This window comes from Myotis nattereri (assembly GCF_964212035.1).
Source record: "Myotis nattereri genome assembly, chromosome: 10".
NCBI lineage: Eukaryota > Metazoa > Chordata > Mammalia > Chiroptera > Vespertilionidae > Myotis > Myotis nattereri.
The window spans coordinates 53,703,575-53,722,526 of record NC_138085.1 but is presented as its reverse complement, the minus strand read 5'-3'; the positions used below and the strand labels follow the sequence as shown (position 1 = coordinate 53,722,526).

Genomic DNA, 18,952 nt, shown 5'->3' with positions numbered 1-18,952 from the left:
GCAGGGAGATCAGGGCTGCAGTCTCATCTGGGGCTCAACTGAGGAAGGATCTTCTTTTGAGGTCACTCAGGTTGTTGGCAGAATTCATTCAGTTCCTTGTGGTTGTAGGACTGACAGCTTCCATTCCTTGGTGGCTGTTCGCCAGAGGCCACCTTCAGCTTTTAGCTGCTGCCCACAGTTCCTTGCTACATGGGGTTCCCCATCATGGCCCCTTACTTCCTCAAAGCCAGCGAGGGAGAGCGAAAAAATAGGCACTGCAGTCTTGTGTGGCATAATCGTATCACATATATGTAATCATAAACATCCATCACCTTTGCCATATGTTTTTATTGAAAATAAGCCACAGTTTATGCCGTACTCAAAGGGTGATTACATAAGAGTGTAAAAATCATCATGAGCATCTTGAGAGTCACCTCACGAGTCCATCATACCATCATCTAAATCTATTCCAGGAGTGCAGAAGGCTCCGTAGGGGTATTTTCTCTCAGTCTGTCAATCTGTAAAACTAACAAGACGTTCTCTGCTCCACACACGTCAAACATACAAGCATCTCTTTAGATTTTGTGCCTCACTTTAGCCTCAGCTTTGATTCACAGAAACACACTACATACTCCTTACCCTCCCTTGGCCCTCAAGAATTATATTCAGGTAAAATCCGATTAAAATAAATATCAATGAATCCTCAAAGATCAAAGAAATGGTACAGTCTCTCCTGAGGGGGTAGTAGTATGTGAGGATGAGTAGGTAGGTAGTCCTGCCCAATCTGGTGATGGATGGACCTGATTTATAAATGGAAGAGGCACGGGAGGGAGAGCATGTGTGTTCAGAAGGTGGAGTAGAAGAATGAGCACTGAGCACATCTGTGGGTCCAGTAGAGGAGCTTTGCCTTCTCCCCCTGCCCTGGCCCGTGCCTGTGGGCTTGCTTTATTCGGGGTAAGTCCCAAAATCCCACTGAGAGGGGTCCTCTGGTTGACTTCTCCGTGGGAACAGGTCTGCACACAGATCACTGAGAGGTTTTAGAAATGCAGGTGCTCAAGTCCTCCTCTGGGTGTGCTGAATAAGAGTCTGTGTTTAAAAAATTCTGTTAAAACCAAACCTCCAAAGCTCTATAGCCGACTGTGCCAGGCAGCAGGATTGAGATGTGTCCTGGGTGTGACTGTCTTGTTCTCTAACTGCTCGCATTTCTGTTGTTTCTTGCCAAACTCATTTCTTTTTCTTTCTGGCAATGACTTCTTATTTAGTTTTATTGAAAAGCAAGTGTTTGTTTCAATGTAAACAACTTAAAGTCTTTTTAGTTCATTATTGATTTTTTAAATGCCCATGTTTGAGACTTTAAATTGTTTTCATACGTGCTATATTGCTTAATATTTTTTAAAATTTTTTACCATAATATAACTTAAACAGTGCTATAAGACTTAAACTCTAAGTTTTCCAACTTTAAACTCTTAGGTATTATGTTATAGTTGTTTAAATGTGTTTTAAACTTGACAATAAAAGCTTTTCACGTTTTTGTTTTCTACGACTATTTTTTTTATATTTATTTCTATCATTCTAATAGTACAAATAGCCACAGGTACCATTACTGAGCACCTCCTGTGTGTCCGGCAATGCAACATCTCTCTCTCATCCCCACAACAGATTGGCTCATTTCAATGTGTATGTAATTTGGTCCCTATTGATGAGGCCCAAAGCCCAGTAGGAATTGCAGAGCTGGGGTCCGAACCAAAGTTTGTCAGACACCAGAGCCCTTTTTTGTCACTGCACCAGGCTGTTCTCGGTGTCTCCGAGTGGCGGCTGTGGAAAGCAGCACAGAAGGCACGGCCCCTGAGCTGTGGAGCTGGTAGAGCCGTCTCTTCTTACATGTGCACCATTCATTTCCTTATTCCTCAGCATCTCTTCCCTCTTCTAGCCCCTCAGGCCTGTGCCGTTTCCTCCCAGGTAAAACTCTGGTGTTGAATTCAGTCAGTGTTGTTGGGCTCCTGCCGAGATCTGCCCTGTGCCGTGCACAGTGGGTAGGGCCACCTGTTCCCAGTCTCTCGGCCCCATTCGGAGAAGACGGACACGGAGGGAAAGCTCAGGGACAGGAGAGGCCGCGTGATTAGGACCATCAGCTAGCCTGTGTGGGAAGACTTCAGGTCCGCTTTTCCAGGTTCAGTAGCACGGCAGTCCAGTATCATTTAGAATACATTGCTGATTTTTAAGAGAAGGAAAGCTATGTTGGGGGAAGAGAGAAGTGACATGACGTGATTTCTGACCATTTCCATTGTGGGCACTTTGAATATAGTCAGCTCAGTCGTATAGCTGTTTATTATCAGCTTCCTGGGAGATACAGTAGGAAAGTAAGATCCCAAGCTCATTTCCTTGTGCCACTCGAGGTACTCCCAGCCTGCCTCGCTCACTGTCCATGGCTATGTTAGACAGGAGTTAATAGGATCATAGATTAAGGAAATATAATTTTTAAGTCAATATATGAAGCAGTGGTTGGAAAGGGCCTCAGAGCACCATAACCCTGTCCTCAAGCAAAATGAGCAAAGGGCCTTGGTCCATAAAAGAGCTCCAAGCAGCTCCAGGCTAGGGGCAAGCTGGGGTCGATGCCGGACCCATCCTCTGACTATGATCTTGGAGGTGGGAGGCTTCTGAAGGGAAGAAAGCTGGGGATATAGGATGCTCCAAATGCAATAAGTTCAAAAACATTTGCACCCTTCAGCCCTCCACAGGTATTTGAATGTCACCTGAATTTGGAACTCTGTCTTCTGCCAAATTACTGTTTTGCTCAAACAGCTTCCTAGTTAAATCATAACCATCCAATTTCTCTCTGGAAAGCCACCTGTTCCCCAAAGCATTCCAACTCCAGACATTTCCAGATGCCTGTCTGTGGTCTTTCTTTTCTTTTCACTGAGCAGAGCCTTTTTATAATTAGCCACTAAAAGTAGAAATTCAGTTAACAATCTGCTCTGTCTTATTGCCTCATACACTAATCTGTTTACATGGCTTTACTGAGGGACAAATTATAGAAATGGGATTTGTTTTCTCCCTAATTATTTATTTTTAAACTAGTGTCCTGGTGCACAGATTTGTGCACATTGAAAGGAAATTAATTAGAAGAAATATTTCAATATTGCTATTTGCATCTTGCTAATGAAAAGAAAATAGGATTCTACCGAGTCTCCTATCTACCTACTCCAGGACTTCTGTGAGGATCAAATGAGTGAGGCACCGGAAAATGCTTCACAAACATTTGGTTAAACTGTAAAATGTTTGCATCTTGGCTATAAAGCAAGTTGAGTTCCTGGGCTGAAGAAACTCCAAGGAGGCTAGTTGCTAGGGAGATGAAGCTGGGTGTTGCTACGTGACACCATTACCCAGCACCCACAGCGACCATTTCCAGGCTGGGCTGGGCTGTAGGCTGCATTTGTGCCATGGAGTCTTGGCAGCATTGGCTGCGATTTGGTGGGGTGTCGCTCCAGGGTGGTGGTGGGGCCTGTATCCCACTTGGGGGAAGCTGAGTGTTGGTTTGTCAGCATCAGGTCTGTGGTGCTGTTTGTTTTTAAATGGCCAGTGCGCGTCATGGCAGCTCGGGCGTTGAGCATCTGCTCCCTGGTGGTCAGTGTGCCTCATAGCTACCTGTCGGACAGATGGACACTTAGCCTTTTATATATATAGATACTGTTTTATCTCAGTTATTATTCTAAGCCAGTTAAGTGTGTTTGTGATAAAGTACAGATAAGTGGAATTGGCCTGGAGCCTGTGACACACCTCCCAGTTGTCCAAAGTCCATTGGATAGACCAATTTGTGAGCAAATGTTGAACCCAGGACACTTGAAGTGAAAACTTTAACTGTCTTTATTTCTGTTCTGCCAAATGCTATATTTTCAAAGGACTAAAATGGAAATAAATGGACAAGAATATTGCTGTCTAAGATAGGTAGTTCCTGCATCTTTAGAATCTGGTTTTATTGTGTCATTGTGATCAATAAATTGTGTCTTATAAGGATATATATATATATATATTGCTTATCTGATGTCAAACAACAGATTAAAATGAAGGCACTTCATTATTCACCCAGATGTTTCTAAATGAAAAGATGTTTGGCATCATATAAAACAAAATTTATAAGCAACAAATCCCTACTGTGCTTCCTAAAGGAATGCTTTAGCATCATGTCAGCCCAGCTTTCGGTTCAAGTTCAAGTGAAAAGCATATTCACTGCAATCATTTTGGCTCCAGGAAGCTCTAACTGTGTTTATTCGTACTTGAACCTGTTTGGAAGACACTTGGCTGCATATGCTGCATGAGGCTGCCAAAGAGCGAGCCAAGACACACACACCGAGTTGTTGTCCTGTTTCCTCTCCACAGGGGCACATGGAGGGAGAAGTGTGGGGGCTGGCAGCTCACCCTCTCCTGCCCATCTGTGCAACAGTGAGCGATGATAAAACCCTGCGCATCTGGGAATTATCCTCCCAGCACCGCATGCTGGCGGTACGGAAACTCAAAAAAGGTACATGACCTCACCTTCCACATCTGTAAGAGTATTTACAAAGAACAGAACGGGTTGGGTTCATTTGTTCATTCAACTGATATTCACTGACAGCACCTGTTGGATGCCCCCAAGTGTGTCAGGCAACGGGAATTCAGTGTTTGTTACTGCGGTCATACTTCCACAGGCTTTGAATTATTCCAGGAGGCTGGCCTGATCTGTCGGTGCCCAGCTCCGTTACTCACTTGCTTTTCCTTGCACTTCACAGGCATTTGCCACCTGGGGGCAATATGTCCTTCCTCTTCTCCTCGAGAGCTGTGTGCATCAGTTGAAATACATCAGCTTCTAAAACATGCTGTTTGATTGTATGTCTAACCGTCTCCAGAACTGGTTTTATTTGCTGAAAAATGAAAATCTGCTAAACAAAAAGTAATACTTAATATCAAGAAATGAGTAAATAGTGTACGTATTGAACACCTATATGCACTAGAACTAAGAGGCATACCAAGTACAAATGCAGCAAATATTTACTGAGTAGCTTCTGTGTCTCAGGACTGAGCATCCAAGATGAATGGTCCCATCTCTAGTGTCAGAGATGGACAAGATTGGAGCAGAGTCCCAGCAACAGATGGTCCATTCAAATTGGGTAATGTGAGGAGAGCCTGAAAACAAGATTGTTTGTAAAGGGGTGGGTATGGATAGAGCAGCACTGTGCGGCTATTAGCAGCTGGTACCTTTACCAGCCCTGGGCCTGAAAGGGCAAGAGGAGGGAGCGATCGCCGGGACCTTGAAAGTGAGATGCAGCCTGACAGCAGCTGTGACCATCAGCCGAGATTCAGCCACATGCAGCAACCCCAGGGAGGCAGCCAGGGGGATCCTTCCTTCTTCCCTCCCTTCCCTATCTCCTCCCTCCCTCCCTCCCTCCCTCCCTTCTTTTCTTCCTTCTTTTCTCCCTTCCCTATTCCCTCCCTCCCTCCCTCCCTCCCTTTCTTCCTTCCTTCCTTCCTTCCTTCCTTCCTTCCTTCCTTCCTTCCTTCCTCTTTTGTTTCCTGTCTATGCTCCCCCTTGGCCAAACCCAATCAGAAGCCAGAGGGCAAGAAGGCCCATTGATGCCGTCTGCACAGGCCAGCTCCAGGCTCTGAAGAGGGTTGAGAGAGGGTGTGGAGAGGCAACCAAAGATAATCTGGCACAAACCAGGTACCAGGAGGCGCAGAGAAAGGCCTGCTGCCAGGGTTGGCTTCATCATAGAAGAAGATGAGAGCTGAGGCCCAAAGGGTTTCTGAAAGTTGAGGCAGGAAAGGATGACATTGGGTCTAGCACTAAAGTATTTGTTTTATAAGCAGAGAGACATGGGGAGTGTATTCTAGGAGAAAATGAAGGTGTCAGAGAATAGTAACAACGATGATGGTGGCTAATATTGCTGAGCCAGCAACTGTGCTAGCACTCTGCATTTGGTGGGAATCCACTGAGTAAGGTCATTGTTACCACTTAGGAATTAGGAAACTGAGGCGCAGAGAACTTAAGTCATTTGCCGGAAATCTCAGAGCTTGTAAGTGATGGAACTGAATTGAAACCCAGGACATGGGGCTTCAGAGAGCACACCTGTGGCCACTGCATGGCACTGCCTCCTCCTACCTTATTCCTCTCTTCCCACTGCACACCTGGGCGTTTGTTAATGGAGCCAGGACTCCAGCCCAGGTCTGACTCCAAAGCCCATGCCCTTTACCACCACAGGATTGAATCATTTGGCCGCTGATTTATATGGGGAAACGATGGACCAAGTCCTCATCGTGAGTGGCTTGAGTGTCAGACAATGGACTTTATTCACTAGTTAGACCTCAGTTCAAAAGAACAGTTACTAAATTATGTTAGATAAGATGACCATTCAGCCCCGTTTATGGCTGTTGCCCTGGTGTAATTATTAATAGCTCTCCCTTGCACCCAGAAGTGTCCAGGTTTGGATGATAAGTTATATGGTTAACCCAATCTGATCATCTCCTCAGGGGTAGGCTTGCCTCCTGTTCTTTCTGCACTAGCACCAGCCCCGACTCATCGTAGGTGAATAACTGTTTGCTAAGCGAAGGGAGGAAGATATCATTGGTGAGCTGATGTGAAGTTGTTGGTATGAACATAGCTTTCTGTATCCCACGAGCAGTGACTGAGGAATGTGCATGGAAGCTCATAGGAAATGCCTTAGCACAAGCATGTCAAACTGAAAGGCTAACATGCACCAAATAAACGAGGCATGCAGCCCGTGGGCCAAGAGTTTGACATGCTTGCCTTAGCACAAGGCCGCATGACTGCCCCATCCCTGGGGCCATGCTTACCAAAGTCTTCAAAATAAGAATGGGGGGCATATTCTTAGGATTCCTATTAAACATACCCACCAGAGTCCATACTCCTCATTATAAGTGTCTCCCTGTGACGCTACAAAACAGGAGAAAACATTGCTCACGTGGCAGCATCAGCCATGGTTAGTCTTACAGATGCCTCTTGAGAGAATGTTGTCCATATTCCATCCTTCTCGTGACAGAAGAGGCAGGAACAAAACCTTTCACCTCTAGAATGAGGCACCATGACCCACGATTCCGAGAACCGAACAGGGTTCTCTAAAGCAAGTTTTACATGTACGGCATGATTTAAAAAAATAGTTTCTAAAAAGTTTGTTATGGAATGTCTGTTCTTAAGTATCACCTCTTTTCTTGGGAGCAAAGATACTAGTTATAGTAACCCTTGGGAAACCCCAGGTATGCAGATACCAAGAAATGAATGGATGTCCTCAAAGAAATTGAAAATGTGTGTTTAACATGGTGATCATTGTCCTTGGGTTTGGAGGGAAGAGATGATTAAATGATGACGTTTTAGTTCTTCTCACGAGCAGCGCTAAAGACACAGCCCACGCTCATGTGTCAGCGCACACGCAGGTCTCTCCCGCGCTCCCCTTGGTTGTTTGGTAGTCAAGTCAGGCCTAATGAGTGTGGTGTTGTGAGTTCGTTTGCAGGTGGAAGATGCTGTGCCTTCTCCCCCGATGGGAAAGCCCTAGCGGTCGGCCTGAATGATGGGAGTTTCCTGGTTGTAAATGCTGACACGGTTGAAGACATGGTCTCCTTCCACCACAGAAGAGAAATGATCTCTGATATTAAATTTTCGAAAGGTAAAGATGATGGCAAAAACTTTCAAAAATGTATTGAGACAAAAAGTTACAACAGTGGGCTATTTTCATTATTTCCTTGACATTTTCCCCGTTCTAACACGCTAAGTTCACAGAAGCCAGGTCTTATGTAAAATACTTTGATAGTAACCGCACCTTTTTCTGTGTAGATACAGGAAAATACCTTGCCGTGGCCTCCCACGATAACTTTGTGGATATTTATAACGTGCTTACAAGCAAACGGGTCGGCATCTGTAAAGGTGCTTCTAGTTACGTTACACATATCGACTGGGACTCTCGAGGTAAAGTATGTTGTGGCTTTTTTTTTTAATATTTTTTATTGATTAAGATATTACATATGTGTACCCTCTACCCCCCCCCCCCCCCGCTCATCCCCTCACCCCCCCCCCCCCCCCGTTGTCCGTGTCCATTGGTTAGGCCTATATGCTTGCATATAAGTCCTTTGGTTGATCTTTCCCCCTTGCCCCCACCCTCCCCTACCTTCCCTCCAAGGCCCGACAGTCCAATCAAAGCCTCTCCGTCTCTGGATCAGTCCTTGTTCATCAGTTTATGTTGTTCATTATATTCCACAAATAAGTGAGATCTTGTGGTATTTATCCGCTCTCCAGTTCCATCCATGCTGTGGCAAATGGTAAGAGTTCCTTTTTCTTCTTCCTCTTCTTAAAGAATACCTTTCAGCATTTCATATAATGCTGGTTTGGTGGTGATGAACTCCTTTAGCTTTTTCTTATCCGTGAAGCTCTTTATCTGACCTTCCATTCTGAATGATAGCTTTGCTGGATAAAGTAATCTTGGTTGCAGGTTCTTGCTATTCATCTCTTTGAATATTTCTTGCCACTCTCTTCTGGCCTGCATGGTTTCTGTTGAGAAATCAGCTGACAGTCGGATGGGTACTCCCTTGTAGGTAACTGACTGTCTTTCTCTTGCTGCTTTTAAGATTCTCTCTTTATCTTTTGCTCTTGGCATTTTAATTATGATGTGTCTTGGTGTGGTCCTCTTTGGATTCCTTTTGTTTGGGGTTCTCTGCGCTTCCTGGACTTGTAAGTCCATTTCTTTCACCAGGTGGGGAAGTTTTCTGTCATTATTTCTTCAAAAAGGTTTTCAATATCTTGCCCTCTCTCTCCTTCTGGTACCCCTATAATTCTGATGTTGGTACACTTGAAGTTGTCCCAGAGGTTCCTTACACTATCTTCATATTTTTTGAATCTCTTTTCTTTTTTCTTTTTCGGTTGGGTATTTTTTGTTTCTTTGTATTTCAAATCTTTGACTTGATTCTTGGGATCCTCTTGTCTGCTGTTGGATCTCTGTAAATTATTCTTTATTTCAGTCAGTGTATGCTTAATTTCTAGTTGGTCCTTTTTCATGTCCTCCATGGTCTCACTATACTCCTTGAGGGATTCATTAAATTTATCAGCGGTTTCCATAAAATTCTTGACAAACCTTATAAACGTGGCCTTGAACTCTATATCCAGTCGTCTGCCCTCCTCCGTTTCTGCCAATTGTGACCTGTTTCTTTGTCTCCGCATTTTGGCTGCTTCCCTGTGTTGATAGAGTGGCCCTGCGCGCCAGGTGTCCTGTAGGGCCCAGTGGCTCAGCCTCCCCAGTTACCTGGGGTGGACACTCTTGGTGCACTCTTGGTGCCTTGGTTGTTGTAGGATCACTGGGAGGAATTGACCTCCAGGCCAATTGGCTGTGGGAAGCAGCTGTGTCTGAAGTGGGAGAATGGTCCCCCTCTGACCACTGGGTACAGTGGCTCCTGGGTCTAAGGAGGTGCTAATTCAGCCCCTGCCTGAGGCCACACAGCCGGAGCCATGAAGAGGCTCAGCTGTGAAGCAATGCAAGCCGCTGCAGGGCCTTGGGCCTTCTCTTGGAAGTTCCGGGTCTGCTTGGCTGGGCTGTAGTTAGGTACATTCACATGCAAAAGCCTCTGCCGCAGCCTGGGTGGGGCGGGGTCTCAGGGAGTCAAAGGGTGGAGAAAGAAGCTATGGCTGATTCTCTGCGCCCGGAGTCGCGCTTCTCAGTGTCCCGGTAACGGCTGCAAGCACCTCTGAGGGAAATCCGCCCTCAAGTTCGCCCGCTGCCGCCTGACAGACCAGCCTCTCCCCGTATGAGTCCTGGGTCCCCAGAGACTTCCCGGAACCGGAGTTCAGAGCAGTCGGGAGCTTGTGATTCAAAAAGACAGCCGTGTCCTCAGGTGCCACCCCCTTTCCGCGCGCGCGAGCCGCCGCCGCCGCCGCCGCCGTACCTCTGCACTCAGCCTCCGCAGCTCCTGTGGCTCTCAGCGTGCTTTTCTTTTCTTCTAGTTGTAGAAATTACACTCAGCCAGCCTTCCTGTTGTTCTGGACGATGTTTGCTCCGTCCTTTGGGTTATTTTTCAATTGTTGTGTGAGGCGACTATTTCCCGGTGTTTATCTATGCCGCCATCTTAGTTTCTCCCCTATGTTGTGGCTTTTAAAATACAATTTTTGTTTTAAAAAAGTCGATGTTCATCCATATTATTTCTAGCAAGGATGGCAGTTGAGTTTTAGGGAAAAACAGGGGGGATCCCACAATAAAATGACTGTAATTTGACAACCCAGAGGCAGCTGCTGTTCACACTTAGGGTATTTTTCATCATTATCGGTGCTGTTAATTCCAGCCATTAGTTGGAAGACATTTGAAGATATCTGATGCCTCCCCTTTGAGTTTGCATGCTGTGCCCTTGCCTTGGTCCCTCCTTACTGCGCTCCTCTCCCTCCCAGTGCTCCACCCCCGCGACTGCCCCAGGGGCCTCGGCAGTGTTGATCCTCAGCGGAGGTGGGGAGTTAGGTGCCACTTACCTCAAGTTTCTCCGCTCTCTAAAACTCCCCGCCTGCCCCCTGCCTCCTCCATCATGGCCACAGACACCATGCGGGCACATCTGTTTACTTATCTAACACATCTCGCTTCTGCCATGTGCAAAGTCTTAAGCCAGAAGTTGTGGGGGATCTAGAAGTGTGAGACATGGTTCCTGCTCTCCACAGCGTGTATGATTTGGCGAGGGAGATGTCCTAGTCCCTGAATAATACAAGGGTCCAAACTGGGTAGGGCAAGGGAGTGAGACATGGTGAGTCACCGAGGAAGGGGTGAGGTGGGGCAGGGTTGGGCGGGTCAGCAGTGAGCACTGCTGATGGAGTAGCAGTGCTACAGGGTGGGGCACTTCTCAGTCCCATCCTGGGGGGCTGGAGGGTGGTGTTAGTTGGGGGCAGGCCTTTAGGAAAGGGCAGGGTCCCATCTTTTCGGGAAGGGTCAGTCCACTGTGGTGGAAGAGCACCCAGCCCAGGGTGCGCCCTGAGGAAGCTCCCGGGAGAACCCACCGAGCCTTCACAGAAGGCGGGACCTTCGAGATGGATCTTGAAGAATGAGCGGAAATTCACCAGATTGCAAAGTCTAGGACGAGCATTCCAGGCTCAGAAGGAACGTGATGTCCCAAGACGTGGGAAGAACAGGGGTGATTAAGAAACAGTGAGTAATGCTGAGTGGCTGAGAGCGTGAAGGGAGTGAGTGTGGAGACAGAACGTAAAGGAACTTTGACGTCATGCCATGCAAGGAAGTTGGACACTGCACTTTATCCCATAGCATTAGGTAGCTCCAGGAGACGTGGATGGGGCGTTCCCCACCAGCTTTTGGAGGGTGAGTGAGCCTGGAGTTGGAAAGCATCTAAAATAAACCAGGGAAAAGGGGGTAATGAGGGCCTCAACCCAAAAGGTCCTTTCAGAGATGCCAGAATATTTTAAGTATTTCTTGAAGTAGGAACCATAAACCAATCCTTCTGCCAAGACAGGTATTTAGTTGTAACTGTGCTTGCTGCCCTGGAATTTGGACTTTATCTAACTTTACAACCCGCAGGCATATTTATGTAGTGCAATAGATAGGAGGGGAGAGGTGCAAGTCCCAACAAGGGCGAAAGGAGATCAGATAAGCCCCTCCCATTACATGTCAGGGCCATGCTGGACACACTGCTGAGGGCTTAGACTGGCATTTGTGACTGGGCCGGGCACCAGCCGCCTGAGGACACAGCGCCTGACAGTCATCTAAGAACCAGGGAGGCTGAGGGGGCAGATGGAAGCAGCCACTTCGCGACCCCTTTCTTTGATATTCTCTGCCTTATTGTTTGAAAAACAAAAGCAGTCCTTTCTTCCTATTTACTCTCTGGCTAACATGCCTAGATATGCCTTCTTGTGAGAAAGATTTAAACCAGTCAGGGCCAGCCTTATGTGGCGATGGATTAGAGTATGGGGAATTTTGTTTAAAATTCACCACACACACACACACACACACACACACACACTACCTGACACAAGAAGTGAAATCCCACCACTACAATGACCACAGGGGGATTAAAACCAATTCATTAATTACATATTAGGGAGTGGAGAGCTACAAGAAAATGGGACATAGGAGAATAAGTTTTGATCAAGAAGATTTCTTTAAAATTATTATTATAATTTTTGTTTATTCTCACCGAAGGATATTTTTTCCATTGATTTTTAGAGAAAGTGGAAGGGGGGGAGGGGAGAGAGACAGAGAGAGAGAGGCAGAGAGGAATATCGATGTGAGAGACAAATCGATTGGTTGCCTCCCACACACTCCCAACTGGGGCTAGGGATCAAACCTGCAACCCTTCAGTCCTCTAACCACTGAGAACACCAGCCAGGGCTTTAAAATTATTTTTAACTGTGAAAAAAGATGCATAACAAAATTTAACATCTTAACCATTTTTCATTTATTTTTTTTAAATTTTATTTTTCAGTTACAGTTTATACTCAACATTATTTTGCTTTAGTTTCAGGTGTACAGTATACTGTTAGACAGTCATATACTTTACAAAGTGATTTCCCCCATATTTCCAGCACCCACCTGGCACTGTACTTGGTTTTTTCAGTATTATTGACTATATTTCCTATGCTGTACTTTACATCCCCATGACTGTTCTGTAACTATAATTTTGTACATCTTGTTCCTTCACCCTTTTTACTCAGCCCCAACACCCCTCCCCTCTTACCATTTTTAAGAGCACAGTTCAGTGGCATTGAATTAATTCACATTATTGTGCAGCCATCACCACTATCCATCTCTAGAACTCTTTTCATCTTATAAAACTTAAAACTTTATACCCATTAATCAATAATTCCTCGTTCTCCCTTCCTTAGCCTCTGGCAACCACCATTCCACTTTCTGTCCCTAAGAATTTGATTACTCCATGTACTAAGTGGAATCACACAGTATCTGTCTTTTTGTGACTGGCTTATTTCACTTTGCACAATATCGTCAAGATTCATCCATGTTGTGACATGTGTCAGGATTTCCTTTCTTTTTAAGACTCAACAGTATTTGGTGGTATGTACACACCACATTTGGTCCACCCTTTCATCCATCAGTGGGGTTGCGTCCACCTGTTGGCTGCTATGAGCGTGGTGTTCAGTGCTTAGTGTGTACCCAGTGGTGGAATTTCTGGATCAAACAATAAATCAGCTTTTAAGTGAGGAAGCACCATACTGTCTTCCACAGTGGCTGCACAATTTTACATTCCCACCAACAGTGCGCAAGGGTTCCAGTTTCTCCACATCCTTGCCAACAATTGGTTATTTTCTGGAGTTTTCTGCTTCGTTTTATTTTGTTTTTGATATCAGCCATTCAAATGGGTGTGAGGTGGTATCTCATTGAAGTTTGACTCACATTTTGAGAGGATTATTTTTTTAATTCCTTGAATGTGTAAGCCCTGGATTGAATGTTAGAGAGATAAAGAGGAGTAAATCCCAGGTGGAAAGAACAAGATCCTGGCCGAGATCAGTGGGCTGCCCTGTGGAGAGCCTGGGCGAAGGTCTATGTAAAGGCGCCCAATGTGGAATCGTCACTTTTGCAGGGAAAGAGACAAACTCACTATTTCCAAAATTCGCCCAAAGCCAGTGTCTATGGTCCGGGGTGATGGAAGACACTGGGAGTTAAGATGCTGAGGTTTTCGAAAAGCCACCTCGCCTCTCTTCCTAAGTGGCCCCTTCAGTCAGATGAGAGGATTGACCAATGGTTTCTACAATTGAGAGAACAGAATACTTTCGATTTGGGGGGTGGGGGGGGGCAGGGAGGCCATCTGGAGAATAACAGCAAGTGTGCCCGTGAATCTTCCTTGGTTTATGTCCAGTTTCATTCTCATGCGATGAGCTGTATTGGTGTTTTTATGTTCCTGGTCTCTGTGCCGCAAATGCCTGACCTCGAGAATGTGCCAGGCTGCCTCAAGACCAGCCTAGCTTTCACAGCGGAGCCTGGAGGGTCTGCAAAGGATAGACCACAGAATTGAGGAGCAGGAATCTGTTTCATTCCTTTGATCTTGTCAAAAGAGTGAACGCATTTGCCGGAGCCAGCTGGCTCCTCAGGGGTGGGGAATGGCACAGCCTACAGCCTCTCGTGTCCATGGCAACCACAGGTCCTAGGAAAACCAAAAAGTGCATCGGGCCTTTTTAGAAGCAATAGCTACCCCCGAATGCAAGAAAAAAATATATATGGAGAGAGAGGAATCATGGAAGGATGTGTTCTGGCTGCTATTAGTTCATTTCTGGAAATAACAAGACTATGCGATCTTTTAACAATTAACAGTTTGAGCCACAATAGTTCTCATTCCCATTTTCATTGCCAAGGGCCTGATATTTTTGGTACATTTAGCTCCAATTTTAGAATTGTTCTAACTTGTAAATTATAGAGCAGCTGGGTTGATGTGTGGGAATCGTTTTGTGGACCATAAGAGCTCTGTGTACCTGCAAGATGTGTGATGTCCTGTACCTGCTTAGAAATGAGGACATCTGTATCTTTCAGTTTCCTCATTCTGTGTGAGTAGACATTTCTAGTGAGTGAAAATGTGAGGATTCTGAAAAAATAGGGTTACCATTATTCAGGGGTGAGTTATCTATCCATGGGTTATACAACATTTTGCTCTTTGTTTCTGCTCTTGTCCTCGGAATATTTCAGTAGTTATATATTACACGGCAGCAGGCAGTGGGAAAATAAGTGGTGACCTAAATATTTTCTCTATGCCTAAAAAAAGACAATGAAATAACAGCAGTAATGAAAATTGAGGGGGTGGGGGGCACACAACACACACCCATAATTCCACCTTCCTAACATGAATAGTTGACTTAAAATTTTTTTCTTCATGTCGTTGGGTTGCTAGGAACCAGAAACCTACTCAATCCAGCTTCAATTTAAAAATAATAATAAAGGATGAGTTTATGGAAAGACATAGGCCTATGGCATAGACTCCAATAACAGGAAGCAACATTAGCTTAGGAACTGGCTTTAGGAATGAACTGGAAAACCCAGAAACCAGGCCAGCAGATCCTCTCCCCTCCTTTCCTGCAGTGTTTCGGTGTCTGCTTTTGGCCCCTCTCCCTGCACAGACAGGCTTTCCCTAATTCGTTTGCACGTGGCCCACTCTCTGTTGCCCCAAAATGCCACCCTCAATCCCAAAGCTCGCTTCCAATCTCAGCACGGCACCCACTGAGTCAGCCTCCAGATTCCAATTTTCCTGGAGAGCATTGGTCCAGCCCAGCCTCTGGGTCACGTGGAGGGCAGTTCCCAGGGAAGGGACCTGGGCTAGGCAGGTCCCCACAGGTGTCTCTGTTCTGCGAAGCACTTCTCATACTACTCTCTGGTGTTTAGATTCTCTAACATTCTTACAATCCGAAAGTACTTCACTGAGCTATTTTAAAAGTCTGGTTTGTTTTTCTGAGTGTGATCTTTGAAACTGTGGTGGAAACTGAGTTGTTAGGATCATCTGAGAATTGGAATCCTTTGAGTTCTGTTAGTATCCTGTGGCCAAATATCTTCTAAAATTCGCCACATTCAAAGAATGTTTTTACTGAATCCTTTAATCCTCTTCCATGTCCTTTGTTATTTGCAATTTCTCTTGAGGGTCCTAAAATACATATTTGCTCATTGAAAAAATTTTGGTTACTCATTTTCTTAGAACGCTAAATAGCCAAAGCTAATTTAATTCCCTTTTCTTTTCTCATTTGTGTATCTACGTTCAGCCAGAAGGTCAGAAAAATGCCCATTTTAGTGGAAATGTTTTCAAATTCACTTGCTCCCCACAGCCAAGACAAAACCCCCTCAGCACCATGTTATAACTCAGCAAATTATGAACAGTTGAGGTTTTCAGTTATGAACCAAGAGAACTTTGTTTTTATTATTTTTTATCATTTTTTGCAAAAAGTTTTAAATTGATTTTTAGGGAGAGGGAGGGAGGAAGAGAGAGAGAGACACATACACACACATATACTTCAATGTGAGAGAGAAATATTGATCAGTTGCCTCCCACACGCGCCCTGACCAGGGATCGGACCTGCCATCTTTTGGTGCCCGAGATGACACTCCAACCAACAGAGCCACACTGGCCAGGGCGAGAGCCTTGTTTTTAATGAGTCACTTAGAAATAGATCTACAACTCTGAAGGTAAGCCACTTGAGATTTCAGACCTAGGTGGTGTCCACTTGACCATTAAAGAACATGATATAAACCCCACAAAGTTCTTATTTTGGTATTATTTTTCCAAGAAGGATATTTTAAGACTACTAGATATAAACAGTTATGGGAAAACAGAAAGGGGGGGGAAATATTATGTGTGTATGTATATACATGCTGAAGAAATACTATAAAGTGTATCTTTTTTGTCATTTAAATTTCAAGCCATAAAGGATTATTGATGTGGTTGGAGGGAAAGTAGGAAATCTTACCTTTTTCACCATTAATCAAAATGAACCCAAGATTATAAGTTTATATCACAGTGAAAGACTTTTTATGCTCAACATTTTGTTTTGGGAAAGTCTTGGATTTCTCTACAAATTTTCAAGTAAGGTGGGAGAGGGGAGGGGAATGAGCATTCATAGTTTATTTTGTGTGCCCTTATCTTCCTGTTTCTAAACTTGAAAGGGCACATTTAGAATTTAGACTGGAGTAAATGTGAATCCTTGCAGTAAGGCTCTCACTTCTGATGCCATAATTCTTGCCAAAGCAGTCTGCTCTCACTGCATCTCTGCTAGGAGGCAACGGGAAAAAAAGAGCAAAAAGTGGATTTTGTCAGGCATTGGAAAAATAGCTACTTTCAGTGCAACAGACTAAAGCATAGCAAACATGATTCTTGAAGGATGTTCAAAGTCAGATTTTATGAGGTCCATATTCAGTAAAATCATAGCTTTGGGATTTGTACCATGGCATGTAATTGCCTTTACATGTAGTTCTGGAATGTCTACCATGTATTTACTCAATTCATGAAGCTTTGACTAAAATGAATACAAATAGTTGTAGCCACTTTATAATATAAAAAAAAATAAGTGCAGAGTTTAATCGTCTCTCTACTTCATTCTGTCATAACAGGGAAATTATTGCAAGTTAATTCGGGTGCCAAAGAACAACTCTTTTTTGAAGCTCCGAGAGGCAGACGGCATATAATAAGACCTTCAGAGGTAACAGTCATACACAAAGCTTTAAAAAATACACCTCATGAAGATTTAATATAACCAATCAATTCTTAGCCACTAATATGTGGGTTATATTTTTAATAAAACCTAACAGTTGTTATCCACTAATATGGGTTACATTTAGTGTACCTTTATGCTTGATAGTTTCTTAAATCTGGTTGCTTAATCTGGTTTCCTGCTTTCTGGGGATTTAAGTAGCAATGCACAGTTCAAATTCTCCTTAATTTTTCTGTGCCTGATGACAACAACCAAAATTCTACATATTCTTAACATTTAGATGCTACATATTCTTTTTATCCCATTCAACATGTTGTTTTGTGCAAAGCTCCTTGTGAAACATACTTTCGCAGTGTTTACTATTTGTAATAATGAATATTTTCCTCAACACTAATAAGACAAATGATCTTTCAGAACAAAAGCTGTCCACGATCTGGCTATCCTGATTTATCAAACTTTCTTTTTTCCTTGTTTTCCTCATGTCCTTAGACCCATACATACTTTTTAATTGTTAAAATCAAAGCCTCCATATAATTTTTGAATCCACAAATTGCCTCCTTCCTGAAAGCTAGCTGCCCGGTGCTTCCATAGAATGACCCACATGACCAAAAGGTCATTGCCCGACTGAGCTCTAAGAATGTTCTGTTAGTCCCGGGAGGCAATCTAAATCATGTATAGGCAATATAAACTTTGATGAAAGAAAAGGAAATATTGCTTCCTTTGAGAAAGAGTGGGTAAAAGTACACTACTGAGGAATACACACCTGCCTCTCTCTTCAGTTTGCCAGTAAACTATCCCAGTATTATCAAGTAGTCACAGAGATAATTGGACACACACATTCATAGGGTTTTCATAATTTCTAAAGGAAGTCTATGTGCAGTACTTACGGAAACAAGTTGTTGTACATGATGACAATCTATTAATGGAAATTGTTTACTGATCAATTGGTCTCACACCCCCAATTCCAATTTATTCACCTCTGATCAGTCTTCATTTTAACTTTTAAAAAATAAATTTGGGGGTGTGATTGGCTAATAACATATATAGGTTTCAGGTGTACAATTCTATAATCCACCATCTGTATATTGTATTATATGTTCACCAGCCAAAGTCTAGTCTCCCTCCATCTTCATATATTTGACCCCTTAAACTCTTCATCCTCCCTTCACCCCCTTTCCTCTCTGGTAAGCATCAGGAAACTCACTGTTGTCTGTGTCTGTGAGTTTATTTTGTTGGCTCATGTGTTGCTTTTTGTTTTATATCCCACATATGAGGGAAATCATATGTTTCTTGTCCTTTTCTGTCTGACTTATTTCACTTAGCATGATATTCTCAAGATCCATTTGTGTTGTCCCATATGGAGAAACATTTATAGCCTCAAGTAGGGGATATTTCTAATTGTGTCATTTATTCCCTGAACATCTGTTGAATGTGCCAAGCATTTCATATGCCTGCATTTTAATTTTCACAACAGCCTTGTGTGAGGGTTGTCAATCTCATTTTACATATAGGGAAATAAAGATTCCAAGACAGTAGGAAGTCTGTGGAGCTGTGATCCCAATCTGGAGGGCTCTGTGTGTGATTCTACCTGGCTATCTTCTACATATTAAGCATCATGTTTACATCACTTCACCTTTATTTTCTCATCCTGTTCCAGTGCCCCCCAAATAAATACACTAAATAAAGTGCAGTTTAACTAAATGATGGGGGTGGGGGGTTGCAATTGATATAGATGAACAATTATGTAAAAGAATACGCACAAATATAAGAGGGAAATTCATGTTATGAGGCTTCCTGAAATGCTGTACATTCATATCA

At 43.9% G+C, this 18,952-nt stretch overlaps 1 protein-coding gene across 2 annotated transcripts in view; it reads left to right on the top strand.

The window, feature by feature from the left end:
- EML6 (EMAP like 6) overlaps window positions 1–18,952 on the top strand; it is a gene marked incomplete at its 3' end in the record, with an annotated part of 209,727 nt that overhangs the window by 143,525 nt on the left and 47,250 nt on the right. For both annotated transcript variants that reach the window (XM_081100953.1, XM_081100954.1), the window contains exons 21-24: window positions 4,357–4,498; window positions 7,479–7,631; window positions 7,799–7,930; window positions 17,034–17,122. In XM_081100953.1, coding sequence (XP_080957079.1) covers window positions 4,357–4,498; window positions 7,479–7,631; window positions 7,799–7,930; window positions 17,034–17,122 — 516 coding nt within the window. The remainder of the gene's footprint in view (window positions 1–4,356; window positions 4,499–7,478; window positions 7,632–7,798; window positions 7,931–17,033; window positions 17,123–18,952) is intronic.